The sequence below is a fragment of the Uranotaenia lowii genome, chromosome 1, assembly GCF_029784155.1.
Source record: "Uranotaenia lowii strain MFRU-FL chromosome 1, ASM2978415v1, whole genome shotgun sequence".
NCBI lineage: Eukaryota > Metazoa > Arthropoda > Insecta > Diptera > Culicidae > Uranotaenia > Uranotaenia lowii.
This window is the reverse complement of record NC_073691.1, coordinates 144077536-144094557: the sequence shown is the minus strand read 5'-3', so window position 1 is coordinate 144094557 and position 17022 is coordinate 144077536. Positions and strand designations below refer to the sequence as shown.

At 35.7% G+C, this 17022-nt stretch overlaps 1 protein-coding gene across 1 annotated transcript in view; it reads right to left on the bottom strand.

Moving 5' to 3' along the window:
• Nucleotides 1-2054: 2054 nt before the first annotated feature.
• LOC129740363 (protein turtle) overlaps nucleotides 2055-17022 on the bottom strand; it is a 908021-nt gene continuing 893053 nt past the window's right edge. The window contains exon 14 of the mRNA XM_055732025.1: nucleotides 2055-14433. Within this exon, the coding sequence (XP_055588000.1) occupies nucleotides 13879-14433 (555 nt within the window). The 3' untranslated portion in view covers nucleotides 2055-13878. The remainder of the gene's footprint in view (nucleotides 14434-17022) is intronic.

Sequence of the window (17022 nt, the reverse complement as noted above, 5' to 3'; positions counted from 1 at the left end):
CTGAATCTGAATTCTGGATCTGAATTCTGAATCTGAATTCTGAATCTGAATTCTGAATCTGAATTCTGAATCTGAATTCTGAATCTGAATTCTGAATCTGAATTCTGAATCTGAATTCTGAATCTGAATTCTGAATCTGAATTCTGAATCTGAATTCTGAATCTGAATTCTGAATCTGAATTCTGAATCTGAATTCTGAATCTGAATTCTGAATCTGAATTCTGAATCTGAATTCTGAATCTGAATTCTGAATCTGAATTCTTAATCTTGTAAATCTCATTTTGATTGTTTTGCATCACACGGTTTTCAACATTGAAATTTCTTTCATCCAAATTTTTTTTTATGATTTCGGATTTTACAACTTTTAATAGTATGGTTTTACCCCTAAAAGTATGCAGCAAACTTAATTTCAGAAAAATTGTGAAAAAAAGTTTTCACAAAACAAAATCGTGTTTTCATGCGTAATGATCTTTAAGTCATCGCAAATTTATCAAAAACTGTGCAAATTGGTATTCTTGGAGAAACAATTCCAGAATTGAAAATTGATAAAGTGAGGAGAAATTTTACGGATGATGAAAAGAGCGAAAGAACATTTTTGCAAGGAAAATTTATTAACGTACACCATACTTTACCTCGCAACATCCAGCTTCATCAATTTTTAATTCTGATATTCTTTCTCCATGAATCTAAATTTTTCACCGATATGCCGAAAATAAATTTACAAAAATTCTGAATCTGAATTCTGAATCTGAATTCTGAATCTGAATTCTGAATCTGAATTCTGAATCTGAATTCTGAATCTGAATTCTGAATCTGAATTCTGAATCTGAATTCTGAATCTGAATTCTGAATCTGAATTCTGAATCTGAATTCTGAATCTGAATTCTGAATCTGAATCTGAATTCTGAATCTGAATTCTGAATCTGAATTCTGAATCTGAATTCTGAATCTGAATTCTGAATCTGAATTCTGAATCTGAATTCTGAATCTGAATTCTGAATCTGAATTCTGAATCTGAATTCTGAATCTGAATTCTGAATCTGAATTCTGAATCTGAATTCTGAATCTGAATTCTGAATCTGAATTCTGAATCTGAATTCTGAATCTGAATTCTGAATCTGAATTCTGAATCTGAATTCTGAATCTGAATTCTGAATCTGAATTCTGAATCTGAATTCTGAATCTGAATTCTGAATCTGAATTCTGAATCTGAATTCTGAATCTGAATTCTGAATCTGAATTCTGAATCTGAATTCTGAATCTGAATTCTGAATCTGAATTCTGAATCTGAATTCTGAATCTGAATTCTGAATCTGAATTCTGAATCTGAATTCTGAATCTGAATTCTGAATCTGAATTCTTAATCTGAATTCTGAATCTGAATTCTGAATCTAAATTCTGAATCTGAATATGAGTTCTGAATCTGAATTTTGAATTCTGAATTTTGAATCCTGAATTCTGATTCCTAAACCTGTATCCTGAATTTGAAAACTGAATCTGAATTCTGCATCTGAAATTGAATCTAAATTATGTATGAGTATGTAGAAATGAAAAAAAAAACATAAATTCATTCTTCAACACGAGTAAAAAAAACGAGGGTCATAAGATCTTCATATAAATTCCCCCCCAACGCAGTTTCCTGTACGGCTCTGCATTTTGTTGACACCCGGCATGGCTTTAGACACTATAATTTCATAAATGAAATTATAATGTCTATAGGCATGGCGGACTCTGAAGGAAACGCCCATCCGCCATTTGCTGCATTGAAAAGCAAGAAGTGTAAGATATAAACACTGTTGCCGTATTTGCCCCAGCAGACTGAGAAACTGCCCAGACCACGGTGCGTCTTAGTAATGCCTTTTACCTATTTGAGTTTGAGCCGCTTTCAATCAAGCGTGCCGATGGTTTATTGGATAGCGCTTGCAACTTGGGATCTGAAGGGTTTTGGTTCAATTCTCGAGTTAATAAAAATATTATTTTTTTATTTTGATTATCTTCAATTTATAAATGATTGCTGGTGCTGCTGCTTCGAGGCGCCACTAGCAACTTTTTTTTATGCCATAATAAGTATGATATGTATTTGGTAAAGAAAACGGTTTCAACTATTTTGTTTTTTTCCCGTTTTTGAAAGGGTTGTGTAGAAAAAAAAATGCATTCTTTTGAGACTAAAATCATTTTAATTGTGCAGCCCAGTTTCGCAAAAACGTTCTAGACATTTTTAAAATGGCACATACAAATCCACGGACATCAACAGAACTCGTCGAGCTGAGTCGATAGGTACCTATAAAGGTATGTCTAAGACCCATAATTAATGATCTCTCAAATCGACCGATAACCAAACCTTTCTGTTAGAAAGGCAAAAAGATAGACAAGGTAAGTTTCATTTGGTTTTAAATTTTAGAATCCCGACATGGCTATCAAAGCCTATTCTAATATTTGAAAACTGGAATTGAGGGTAAAGCAGCCATAACTCCATTTTCCGATGCGTGTGGTGGCTGAAATAGCCTTCATTCGATTTCTTGGGAAAATTTACACCAAAAGGTACCCATTTGTTCAAAAAATTTCTTGTGCGAACAAGCTTTTTTTTCTTAATTAATAGTAAAATGTTCTGAAATTGAGGGTTAAAAGCCATAACTCCAGTTTGCGATGCGTGCAATGGCTCAAATAGCCTTCGTTTTATCCCTCGAAGAAAAACAAACCACACCACCATATAAGTCTCATTTGGTTTGAAATCATCAATCCAAACTTCTGAATTTTGAAAAAAATTGAAAGGAATTCAGGTTAAAAAGCGATTAGGGGGAAGTGTTCCTAAATGCGCATGTTGGGTAATATGCGCATATAGCCGATAGGCGATATGGCAGGAGATTCAACTTATCAAATTAGTGCAGTTTGAGGGTAATACGCTATTGAAATATGGCATGAAGAAATTTGATTGTTATATATAGCCAAAAAAATTTAAAAATTCAAACAAGATTTTTGTCAGTTTTGTTATAATATATTGAACTTTAATTATCGTGCGTACAGATTCTGTGAACAAAAATTTTAATGGTTTTTCTTTCTTATTCATCTGAAAATCGGAAATTCAACAAATTGAAACTTTTGGCAAGGTTGTAAATGATAAGATATTGGAATAAAAGACAGGTTCTGAATGCCCATATCAAGGCAGGTTAAATGCCTATATCAAGAAAAATAGATTAGTCTTAAAAATTTTTTACTTTTTATCATTTAAACATTAAATCTACGCTCAAATCACGATCTTACAGCGAAAAAAGGAGAACTTCATACTGATCCGATAGAAATACGATATGAACAAAATATTACCATGAAATATGGCCATATGGCATACTTAACTATGTTTCAAGCAAAAGAACTAGTGATGTAAAAAATTTCACCAAAATTTCAGCCTTGACGTATGCTTAACATCCGTTTCTACCATTTTCAATTAAATAGTTTCAAAATATTGCAAGTGTTAACGAAATATAGTTCAAAACATAAATATGTGCATTTAGCCCGCCAGTTTCGGAAATCGGCTATTTTGACTTCTTTTATTATAAAATTATTTTCACAAAAACTGTAAGAGATTTTAACAGAAAAATTGCTCCTACGTATATAAAACAGATGTCCGCTTATGTGTATATAGTTTTCAGACTCCTATCTATTGTAATATGGGAGAAAATGATTGCTTTCCTTAATATGCGCATATAGCCCGCCTCTCCCCTACTTGATTTTTCCGATGTGTTCGGTGGTTCAAATAGCCTTCATTCAATTCGAAAAAAAAAAATACAAAATACACTTCAACTGACTTTCAATGTGTGACAAATTCGTGGTAAGTAAATACAGTAGGACGAAATTTTTTAAAGTCAAAAAATTCTCTCTTTTCAAAAACAGTCCTAAACGAGTTAACTTTAAGTTATTCTGAGTTGACATTTCAATGTAAATTATACATTTCAATAATTTCCAAGCTACAAAATATTAATTATTGATTATATGCCCTTTTGTGATGCCGTTTAGATTTCATATCCATGAAATGACGGCCATGTCTTAAAGAAGGCTATTTGAGGAACTTTTTTGGAACTTCAGTCCATAGAAGGCTATTTGAGACCCAATTTGTAACTTTTATACTGAAAGGATGTGATTGACATCTTTCTAAAAATTTTGAGGAACCTTTTGTAGCTTTCATGCTCACATTCGAGTGAATTCGGTACCAATTCCCTTTGGAAACTTTGTTCAATAAAATTCTAACTTTGGAGACACGAGTTTAAGTAGATATACAACTTTTGGTTGCTTAGGAGGTCTTATCTTCTCCAAAATGATCCAGCCCGAACAAACTTTTTCTGAAGTATATAAAAAATATTGGAAAATTTAGGGTGCAACAGCTATAACGCGGTTTTCTGATACATTCGGTGGCTCAAATAGCCTTCATTCCATTCCTAGAAAAAAAAAACAAACAAGATAGATCTCATTTGGCTGAAAATTTTCAAGCTCAAACATGCTTTTTCTCAATTGATTAAAAAGTATAGGGGAATTAAGGGTAAAATCAGCCATTACTCCAATTTTCGAAGCATGTGGTAGCTCTAACAGACTTCATTTGATTCCTCGAAAAAATCACACAAGATAGGTAAATTTTTGTTCAAAATTTTTGAGTCCAAGTCAGTGTTTTTCTGGATTGTTTACAAAATGTAGGGGAATTAGGGTTTTAAAAAGGTCTATATCTCCGTTTGTAAGCTCTTATATTTTCGTAGATTTGGATCAAGTATGACGGAAGATGTTGAATTTTTTCGCAGTTTAAACACTTTTTTCTCAACTGTGCAATGGTTTATTTGATGAAAACTGCAATAGTCTTAAGAAATATAAGAGAAAAAAAAGAAAAAAAAATCTCTTGCTTTTTTTTTCTTTCATTTTATTCCATTTCTATCAATATTTATAACTTTTTACCTAAAAGCCCAATGTGGGAAAAAAGTCAATTATCTTAAATTTTTAGATACTACTAACATCTTTTGTGATACAACAGATCTTGGGCCTTCAAAAAGTGAAACATATGTGGAGCTATAAGTTTGTTAAAAAAAACTAAAAAGCATAAATGATAAATCCTAGGAGATTTATTTATGGAAATAACACTTGATTTAATGGTTTAACGATTTTTTTAATCCTGAGCCTAGGCCCTAGATTACAAATTTGGGTAATTATTTGGAAGAAATTGAGTACGATTTTTACTTCTGAAATCCGGGCAACCAGAAATTTGAAAAAAAAAATTCCTGATTAATCAAATCTTTTTTTTTTAATCCTCTAGATCCCAACCACTCTTTTAATCGAGGTTTACTAAAATCGGCATCAACCCAAAGCCAATCATTGTTCAACGTACTTTTTGCGCAGAATGTTTCAAAATATGCTGAACTAACCATCTATACAAGGAAAAAATGTTTGACAAATAGTTGTCAAAAGCTACAGCTAAGGGAAGCTATAAAAACTTAAAAATACTTGAAATGAATATTTTTTCCCTTAAATGATCAATTTGGTAGTTTCAGAAATCCTTGGTCCTTTTGTTATTCGATCAAAAAAAATTGGCAGATACGTCGAAAATTAAGCACCATTCTGGATTGATTTTTCCTAAGTTAGGTAGGAGAGATGAAAAATAAACCTCGTCTAAAGGCAGGGTTGGGAAACAAAGACGAAATTTCAAAAAATATGTTTGATATTTACCTACTTTTCATATAAGGAATGTCTTCGACAAAAAAATGCAACATTTGGTCTTGTTAATAATTTATGAATGCATGGATGGAAATTGATGGAATTTTCAGTGGTGACAATCTGACAAGTGGTTTTTGAGATAGAGTCCAGTACTGTAGTTCATAGACAAAATTTTTGGGGCAGGATCGAGAAAAATCCAGTAAGTCCCAGCGGGGGAACCAAAAACAGCTGGAAAGCAACTATTCGACCAAAGTTCATATGGTAAATCGCTTAAGAAGTCCAAGAGGACCCAATGGTTAGCTAAAATTTGAATAAAAGTGACGATTACTGATTCCATGAAGTGAGAGTAATGTTAGAAGTTTATTTCAATCCGGGAATACGAATAGAGGAAGGGATGAAACAGTAATTTTTTTTCCGACATACAAATAGGACTGACTTCATTTACAAAAGGTAGAAAAGCTGCCCACCGGTGAAATAAACAAAATACGGTGGTCAAATCGTGCGCAAAATATTTGTACTGCTTGTGGAGGGATATTTTGAAAATTTTGTAATGGACAATACTAACTAACCCTTGAGCGGTCACCTGGCAGGTTTTCAACCGGAAACTATTCGTTGAAAAGTCTCTCCTGAATTTTCCGGAGATCATCAAAGAGAAAAAAAAATTAAACATTTAGTGTCTAATACTTGAGGAGGCTAACGATCTGTGGGAACTGCAAATAACTCTTTCATAACGATTGACACGGTGAATGGCTAAATATACAAAGAAGACTGCCTCCAAATGCCAACGTTTTCTCTGCTTTGCACTTTGATAGGTCCCACAAAGTTTATACTATGTTCCGGTTGGATCTGAAACCGTGCCATTTCGCAAAAACTGTGGTGGAGAGATAAAAAGTCAAATATGTTTTTTTACCGAAGGAGGACAATTAGTTTAATTTGTCATTTGACAAAATTCAAAATTTTGAGTTTCAACTTCAGGAAACAGCAAACGTAATAAAAAATAGCCTTGGTTTAAAAAAAAGTGGTTCAAAATAGGCATTATAGACGGCGCACTTGTGGCCCAAAAATTGAAGTCTAAAAATTTCTTTATTGGACCCTATCTCAAACACCACTTGACAAAACATTACAAAAATTTGCATATGTAAACATTACATAACCAGGTTACTTCGCTGAAAATTTCTTTAATTTATATTCATGCATTTGAAAGTTATTAAAAAAAACAAAGTGATGCATTTTTTCGAATACACTCCTTACCTAGGTTGAAATATTTAATTGATTTAAGCCTCTTAATTTATTTCAAAATTCAGTAATGAATGATTGAATTGTTCAAAACCTACAATCGTAAAAAATACTGAAAGTTAAGTTTCATAGCCTTTGTGGTTATGCAATATTTTAAAAATAATCAAATATTTTTCGCTATCGACACAATATTTCAAATAACAAAAGTTGTGATCATTTGTCATTTGTCATCATTTGTAATCATTAAACTAAGCATGGGTTCTACAGTAGGGTTGTCAGGTTGTCCGGATTTTGAGTACAAAATTTAAGAACAGTCCCCGGTTGCCCCGGATTTCATTGAAAAAAGCCCACATTTTGCCCGGATTTATAAACTTTTTTTGGCAAACCAGTTGAAATAATAACCAAACTGTTTTAAATTTTTTTTTTATTTATGCCTTAAAAACGAAATTTTTCAAGCAAGTAATATAAAATTAATTATGGTAGGTTTTTGCAAGCTTTAAAAACGATTTAAAATCTGGCGAAGAGCTTTGAAAAAAAAATTTTTTTTCTTATTTTTTTTCTTGAGTTTTGTTGAGAAATTTCTGAATATTGACAAAATTTGCCTGGATATTGCCCATATTTTTGATCGTCATTTTTTTTATATCAAATGATCGGATTTAAGGAGGTTTTTGTATAAAATTTCCCGGATTAGCCAGGCCCGGACACCTGCTGAAAAAATTCTGGCCACCTTATTCTAGGGGGTTAAGTCACAAATACTTGCACGACAAGTTTTATTCTATTTTCGATGATGTTGCAACTGTTGCACTTAAACCTTTATCTTTGTAATTTAAATACAACAGTTTTTACTTTATTAGGTTCTTCAAAAATGCGATAAAACATGAAATCAGTTTTTTTACGAAAAGTATCAGATTCAGTATAACGGAACATGATCCAGATTCAAAACCTGATCCTGATCCTGATCCTGATATCGCTCTCATTCTCAACTTGAACCTGGCTTTAGACCCCAATTCTAATCTTAATCCTGAACATGGATCCAACTCTCATCCATTATCTCTTTTCCTGGTCCTGATCCTGAAACTGATCTTGATTGTGATTCTGTTTAGATCCTGATCCGATTTCTTATCTAGAATCTGATCCTGATTCACACCCTTATCCCGGTTTGCATCCTGACTTTGATTCTGATCTTAAACCTGATTCCAATAGATAGATTCTGATCCAGCGTCTGATTTTGATTTTAATCCTGATCCCCATCGTAGAGGCTTATGTCTATTGGAAATTCTTATTCTTATACGAATTTCGATCCTGTTCCTTATCCTGATTTTTATGCATCTGATCCTGATTCGAAAACAGTTCAGATCAAGATATTGATTTAGAACATGATCCTAATTCCTTTTCTGCTACTGACACTCTTTGTCGTCCTGAGTCCTTATCTTGATCCTGATATAGAACCTTAATTTCAATCATTAATCTAATTTTTATCTTGAACTTATTTTCTTTTATTCTGTATGTACTCTGTATTCTGTATTTAATTTCGACTCAGATCCAGATCCGGATCATGATCTGAGCCTTATCTTGTTCCAAAATTGATCAATATCCTGATTCAGATTCTGATCCCGATCTATCACCTCTTTCTTAGTGAGATACTGATCTTGGTCCTGATCCTTGTCTGGATCCGGCTTTTGATTTCGTCTTCGATCCCGTTCTCTAGACTGATCCTTGATCCGATTTTGATTTCCATCCTAATAGTAAACCTATCTTGATTATGGTTTTTTTATTTATTTATTTATTCAAGACCTTTTTGGACATTCGGATCTGATTATGGTTCGGAACTTGGATTACATCCTTAATCATGATCAAGGGCTCCATTCAGATCTAAACCTGAACTGGCTCTTATTTCTGAATTATGATCTAGATCTCCGTTATATTTCTGATCCTGATTTCAAATCTATAATATTCTGGATCTTGACGCCATTCAATCCTTATCGAGTTCCAGAAGAGCCAAAAATAATCCAATCAAAGTTGTACAGATCGGTTGCGATTAATCGCTCATAATAAGAGCAAGTTCACTCGTGTTGGGAAAAAGGGGTAGAAATTTTGAAACTTTTAGCACATTTTGAAAACTTTACCATGCAAAAACATTTTCAAGATCTGTAGCCTTCAAGTTTTTTACAACACTTGTTCTATTTTCGCATGCTGTGATGCAAAAATGGCAATATTTCTATCACATTCGACTGAAATAGAAAAATGCTATAAAAAAAACAACACCCAAAGATCTTGAAAACATTTTAAACGTGGACAAATTTTCAAAATGTGCTTCAAGTGTCAAAATCTCTACCAATTTTTCCCAACTCGAGTGAACTTGCTCTTATTAGAGCAAGTTCACTAGTGTTGGGAAAAAGTGGTCGAAATGTTGTCAATTTTTGCACATTTTGAAAAATTTTCCATGCAAAAAATTTTCAAGATCTATGGCCTTCAAGTTTTCTAACACCTGTGAACTTGCTCTAGAGCAAGTTCACTGGTGTTGAGATAAAGTTGTAGAAATTTTTAAATTTTGAAAATTTTACCATGCAAAAATGTTTTCAAGATCTTTGGGCGTTATATTTTATATAGCACTGTTTCTATTTCAGCCGTATGTGATATAAATATTGCTATTTTTGTATCACAGCATGTGAAACTACAACACGTGTTGGTAAAAAACTTGAAGGCCACAGATCTTGAAAACATTTTTACATAGTAAAATCATTGATCACAATGACATGACACTTAGAACAAAAAATCAACCATTTTCAGTTTAATTTTTTTAGTCAGATTTTGTAGGTTCGCATTACCTACGGCAGGTGGCGAACCTGAAATATTTGACAAAAAATGCTCTGTAGGAAAAAGTTGGGTGACATTTCCTGACTGGCATAGCACTTCTTCTAATCGATCAATGCGCACTCTGGAATCAATATTGCATACTGTTGAAAAAATTATCCAGAAAACTAAATCGAGTGTCCAGTCAGTATGGTCAGTGGTAAAATTTTCAAAATGTGCTTCAAGTGTCGAAATTTCTACCACTTTTTCCCAACACGAGTGAACTTGCTCTTATGAGCGATTAACCGCAACCAATCTGACAACTTAAATTGAATTTTTTTTGGCACTTTTGGAACCTGATCAGGATTGCTTATAGGAATTAAGATACACGTTAGAAGTTAGAAATTCGTGCAAAAGTCGCGGAGAAGGAGTGTCACATCAACCTTCTTCTCGCCTGAAAAACTATCCTGCGATAGGGTGCGCATATTTTCAAAATCGAGAGGAATTCTTTTTGTTAGGGATCGAACCGCTTAAAAATTCGAAACAAGTTGCAATTCAACACCCCTTCCCCCCTTATATGTACTTCAATCTTGAAGTGTCCCAAAAACAAAATCCCAAACGGTTTGAAGAAATTTCCCTTTAGCCCGTTTTCGTGCCTATTTTCATCAACGGACGCGTTTCGGACTGGGCGACAATAATTTTGATACGTGAGCCGCTGGTTAGTCGGAAGTTTTGCTTCGACTAACCTTCGGTTCTTTTTTTTTTCGTTTGGTTTTGGAGAAGAGTTTTGTTCCCTTTCGAAACTGACGACGGTCCCCGAAGGACCGCAAGGGTTGATTTTTTCCATTGCTTCCAAATGGTGGTGCAAATAAACTGGTGCCAAGAAATTGACGATCGGGGAAGATTGTTTTAAAAAAGGATCATTAAACATGAAATTTAGCTTTGATGTTGTTGCTAATGAAATTGCCGTTTTTTTTAAAGGACGGGCACTTTTTTATTTGATGAGAATGTAAGTACACAGTAAACGTTGAAAATTTTTAGGTAGAATTTTTTCACGTTTCCTGACAACTAAGTCCCAACAATTATCTCCATCGAATTGAAAGTTGTTATCGTAAGATTCCCTCCAGCAAAAAGAAGAAGAAGACAAGGATTAAAGCTTTAAGAAATATTGGCTTTTTTTCAGATTCAGGTTCCTTTTTTAAACTCCTATCAACAAACCCTTTTCGACCTTGTTGACAAATTTTCCGGTCCGAGCTAGATTCCATCCTTAACGTGCCACCATTTCCTCAGAACGCGTGAAAAATTACGCTTCCTGTTTTAAATGGTTGAACTTGATAATGGCATTTATTTTCTAGTAATAAATTTAATTTAAAAAAGTCATATTTTTTTGGAGCTTGCCAGCTGTATAGTTGGCTTGCTACACCCATAGAAGAGGTTGAAAAAATCCAATGCCCATTTAGTAAATCTCTGTGCCGAACAAACGCTGAAAAGTGTACTGTACCAATGATTATGTTATTGGAAAAGCATTACTGGCATAAAGACTCGAGATCCCAAGCAAAATGATTCATGACCACTACATCGAAGCGAAACAAGAAAAACATTTTATGGGACTTTCATCCTATCAAACAATTCATTCCAAATAAAAAACAATATAGTGAGAATCAAACTCACAGCAACATATCATCTCGGCTTGGCAGTCCGATATCTTACCCAGTACACCATCTGAGTCGGTTAGCAAACGAAAGATTCGCAAAGTCCTTCTGCCATCGCGATTACCAGGAAAACGCACTGGATTGGCCGTCTGCCATTTGGCCGGTGTTTTTTCATCCTGATTTGTCTTTGATGGGAAAGAGATGAGAATGGGAAGGGATGGGGTGGGAATGGGAAACTAGAAACTGTTTTCTATTGCCGTTAAGTTTACAAACACACGTTCAGCTCATCTTGGCTGGTGGTTGTTTGCCGTCGGCTGGAAACAAAGAGTGTTTTTTCCGATGCCGGTTTACATAAAGTCTGCTTCATTTAATATTGGAACAAATTCTTTTGCTCATTGTGGAAACTTTTGGAATTGTGGATTTGGAAACTTTTTTCACCCACGTGTCGGGAAATTCATTACCTTTCACCATGTATTTATGTCATAACACCAAACGATAGCATTTTGTAAACAACCGCCATGGAAGCCGAACGGAGAGATCAAATTGTGCACAGTTTTCTTACGAGTACGAGTACGAGAATTTCTTCGAAACAGCAATGAATAATTTTTTTAATTTTTTTTTATGAAAGAGTAAAGAAAATGCTACATTTGTATGAAAAACAAATTATGAATTCGTTAATAAATGACTGAACTACACGCAATTGTTTGTGTTCCAATATTAAATGAAGCAGAATTTACATCCGTCGAACTTGGTCAGCACTTGGTCGTACAGCTTTCGAGCACGGATTCTGGCCACATTGTTCTGCTTCAGCGTCCGATTTGGCTGTTTGCTGGCTCGGAATGACCTTATTCCTTCCCGGAAACGAATTCGTCGCACCGTACTGTGAGCGGCCTGGAACTTATTGGCCAAATCGCGGTCTGAAAGATTGGGATTCCTCTTGACGGCCTTGATGACTTTCCCACGCAGTTTCCGGTCGACAGTTCCACTCCGACGCTGCGAATGCGGCTTCCGAGCCGTCGTCAATGTTTCCTTGTACTGCTTGATAACACGCCATACGGTATTTCTGGGCATTTTAAGCTGTTTAGCTAGCTTCGATGCCGACAACAATGGATTTTCAAGAAAACTGTGCACAATTTGATCTCTCCGTTCGGCTTCCATGGCGGTTGTTTACAAAATGCTATCGTTTGGTGTTATGACATAAATACATGGTGAAAGGTAATGAATTTCCCGACACGTGGGTGAAAAAAGTTTCCAAATCCTTCCACTAGGAGCGCCACAATGAGCAAAAGAATTTGTTCCAATATTAAATGAAGCAGACTTTACACACACAGCGCTCGCCACATCATTCGACAATATAAAGCTGACTGATTGTTTCCATCCTGCTTTGTCTTGTGATAGGATATGGGATATGTTTTCTTTGGTTTCATTCAGACATATGCAATGCGGTTGCGCTGGGAGGACAATGCAAGTTATTCAAAAGCATGTTAATGCTGATCCGGCATAGAATCTTATACAGATAATTCCACCTCCAAGGAAGTTCATTATTGGAGTGCAGTATGATTTGTGGATGTACAGGGTAGTCATGAATGTTCAAGTCTTCTTAACCAACGGTCTTGAGATTGAATCCTGGTCATGGCATTCAAAGTGGGAAGTGCTAAGGAAAATGATCTCTTTGTAGAAGATTCATGATCATTTACTGAGATCCTACATGTGTGTGTGTGTTTGTTTTCGAGATCAATGTTAGGTTCGACACAAATTGTCCCGCATTGTCAATAATTTGAAAGTATTTTTCTTTTTGAAATATCAATGTTGGAAGAAACAGCACATCAGAGATTGATTTTGTGTGAGTTGTGGTAATGAAGTGAACTAGGAAACAAATTCTTTTCCACTCTTTTAACCTTTGTCTTCGTTCGTAAGAAAGTGAATTTTTTTTAAAACTATAACAGCATTTGACCCGAATTACTTGTCCCAAGAGTGCTCCAATGACTCCGAGTTGCTGGTACTTAATTTATGTTTTATTCTGACAGCACTTCAGACGATGTAACTCTATAATGATTACGACTCGAAAATTGAGCCTTATCGAACTCACCTTCTGCTTCGACATTGGTAGTATTCACAGCGTTCATATCACAAAATGATATAATGTGGTAATAACATCGTTATTTCAGTATTTCTATGAGATATTTTCAAGTTTCTTTCTCTTAGTTGGATTTACTTAAACTTACTTAGCCTCTGAATAAGTATTTGAACAGTACAAATAAACACTCTTGAAGAGATGATTCCAAACTTAAAGTACTCATATTTGATAACTGCACGAGAACTCTGCATTTTCTCTCTCTCTCTGCACAAATTGGGCTAGACGTCCGTCGCCTACTTACGCTCGCGCTCTCTCTCTCTCTAGTTCTCTTCCTTTCTCTTATTGTAACTCAACCCTACCGCTGTTGGCGCCATCATCGCATCGGAGGGGACCTCACAGGGCCGTATCACCGACCCTGTGAGACTCCTATAGTCATACGGTGCTCTCGCGTTTAACCATGAGCGGCGTATCGGCCGAGACGTCATCTTCGGGCAGCCCTATGCAGACCCGAGTCCTGCCGGGCTGCGGCCCCAGGTGTTGCATGGCGATCGTTGATGGAGGCGGAGGGATGGCTTGCTGGCTGCTGGTCACTGAAATGGCCGTCATGTTCCGAACTCCGGCAATGGTCCCGCCGTACGAGGGCCAATGATGCGGCCCGCCGGGGTTCATCAACCCTGCGGCCGATACCGGATGTCTCGGCAGGGTACAAGTCGTGTGAGCCGAAACCGGTGTAAAAGTACTGGGAGGCATGTGGCTCATGGACACGTTGGTGCTGCCCAAGATTCCAGGTGGCTGCCCGGGAATGCCACCATTTCGTAGGGTGCAGTACCCCAGGCTTGCCGAGTGGCTACTACTGTGCAGGGCCATCGTTGAGCCCATGAAGCTTTGGCTCGGGCCAGTGGTCCCTGCCGTGGTCGTTAGCAGTAGCCGGCTGGGGCTGCTGGTGTCGATCGTGGATATGTGCTGACGCCTTCGGATGTACTCCATCTGGAAGATGCGGAAAAATGGTGAAAGGGTAAGTAACGGAACCACATGTTTTTCGACTAAAGCATGGATCACGCAAAATCTGGACGCATCAAAAAGGGTCTATCTCGGAGCAATGTAAACGAAATAAAAATGTTTTGTAAGCAAAATGCAGGATTTTTATTGCACTTCAAAGGAAAAATAAAAAAAAATATTCCCACATTGTTTTGATGAAATTTCGAACTTTTCTTCGAGAACCACTCATCATAGTTTGGACACCCTATTCACCGACCTCGGCGGCCATTTTGTTCCACAATCTCTTTGTCTCTGTTCCATTCCGAGTCCTCCTACCATTCTTCTCCATCTTTTGCTTGACAATTGCCCAAAATTTTTCGATAGGGCGGAATTGAGGGCAGTTGGGTGGGTTGATGTTCTTTTCGACAAAATCCACCTGTTGGCCCGATACCACTGTAGTACCTCTTAGCTGTAGTGGCAGCTTGCCAAATCTGGCGAAAACTTTACTGGTCCTTTGTGAGATCTAATGTTCGAAAAAAAAACGTTTTAAGGCAATTCTTCCTTGTACATTTCGGAGTCCCATGGTCTTGATTTTCACAAAAACCGGAGTTTTTCGTCCGCAGCTGCAAATACCTAGCCAGATCAAACACTTTTTTGTCAACTTATCGACAAAAACGAATTTGAACTTGGCGGGACATCACCCCGACCAGTGGCTTTGTAAAATTTTTTGGCCAAATGCCGCCCAAAATCAGATTTCACGATTTTTGAACCAGACCACGTTGGGTTTTTGACGTGGGTGTCCAAAGTTAATTTTCGCCTCGCGACTTTCATTACGTGTAACTTTATTGGAACAGAACGAATCGTTATTAAATATTCAGCACTGATATAGGAATCATTTCCAAACAGAGTACTGTCAAAACATTCCAGATCCGACTACTAGGAGCGCTATGGTATAATAAACAGTGCGTCCAGATTTTGAATGATCCATGCTTTAAATTAAAATGAGGGCGAACGTAAGATCTCGCTTTGGGAAAAAACAAGTTTTTTTTTGGTTTTAGCAATAGTTTATCTATAAATTTTTGCGAAATTGATAAGTAAAGTGGCCAGGATTGCCTTTAGTGTGAAGTTCAGAAAGAATATTTCGTGTATTCGCAGTATTTTGTATGTTTAGTTATTGCAACTCGGTCTTTGGACAACGCCAACCTCCATGATGCCCGTATTTGATAAAAGGTCTAATATGCATTTTTTTCAAAATTGGAGAAAATTGTGCCATTTGACAGCCTATACTCTATATAATATCCCTACTTCATTCATTTTTCGAAAAATCCATTGGTGAAGGCATACAATCATAAAGAAAATTTGTCTAATGTGCAAGTTTTTCTAATCCCTTCTTGTTGTGATCATGTGGCTTGGTGGTTATGGGCGTGAGCTTTTTGATCGTATGATCGAGGATTCATTTCCGGTTTTTTTTTGTAATGATTTTATTTCCATTGATACTTTTTGTATGTTGTTGTTCTGATAGTTCCATATGTTTTGAATTTCCAACGCAGCTTCTTCCTTTTTCGTCCTCTTATGCCCTGGAAAGCATCTGCTACTAACTTCATCCTTCTTTTTGCTTTAGCTTCAATAGTTTTTTAAATAACTTAAAGCCATTTTGTAGATAAGAACCGCATCAATATTTGAAAACGTATGCACATCAGGCAAATTAGGAGCTATTTGTCTACTTTTGTTCACGTTATATTTGATAAATTGGCTACTGAGATTGATTTTTTTTTATAAATTCTTTATCTAAGTTTGCAATTTAACTCAACCGCCTATGGCCTACACCTACAATGATTGTTATGGACATTAATCTACTTAATATGAGTATAAGGATGCAAAAAAAGTTGAAACTTTTATTTTGCGTTTTTCTTGTATTGGTGTTCACGGCACATGAGACCGTTTATCAAATATGGGCAGCATGGCAGCACGCGTATATTTTCAAGCTTAATGATAGCAGAAGAAAAAGAGAAATAAAACGAATTCAGATGGCGTTAGTTAAGTTTAATTCCAATCCCAACGGGATATGCTGTTTTAGCACAGTTTTTGATTTCAAAGTTACCAACCGTTAGAGCACCTGCAACGGTTCAGGTGTAAATATTGGTTTAAGGAAGGTATAGGGGGAAGTGTTCCTAAATGCGCATATTGGGTAATATGCGCATATAGCCGATTGACGATATGGCTGGAGATTCATCATATCTAATCAGTGCAGTTTGAGGGTAATACGCTTTAAACACTTGGCATGAAAAAATTTAATTGTTATATAAAGTCGAAAAAATTTAAAAATTCCAACAAGATTTTTGTCAGTTTTGTTATAATATATTGAACTTTAATTATCGTGCGTACAGATTCTGTGAACAAAATTTTTATTGGTTTTTCTTTCTTATTCATCTGGAAATCGGAAATTCAACAAATTGAAGCTTTTGGCAAAGTTGTTAATAATAAGATATTGGAATAAGAGACAGGTTCTGATTGCCCATATCAAGGCAGGTTAAATGCTTATATCAAGAAAAATAGATTAGTCTTATAAATTTTTTACTTTTCATCATTTAAACATTA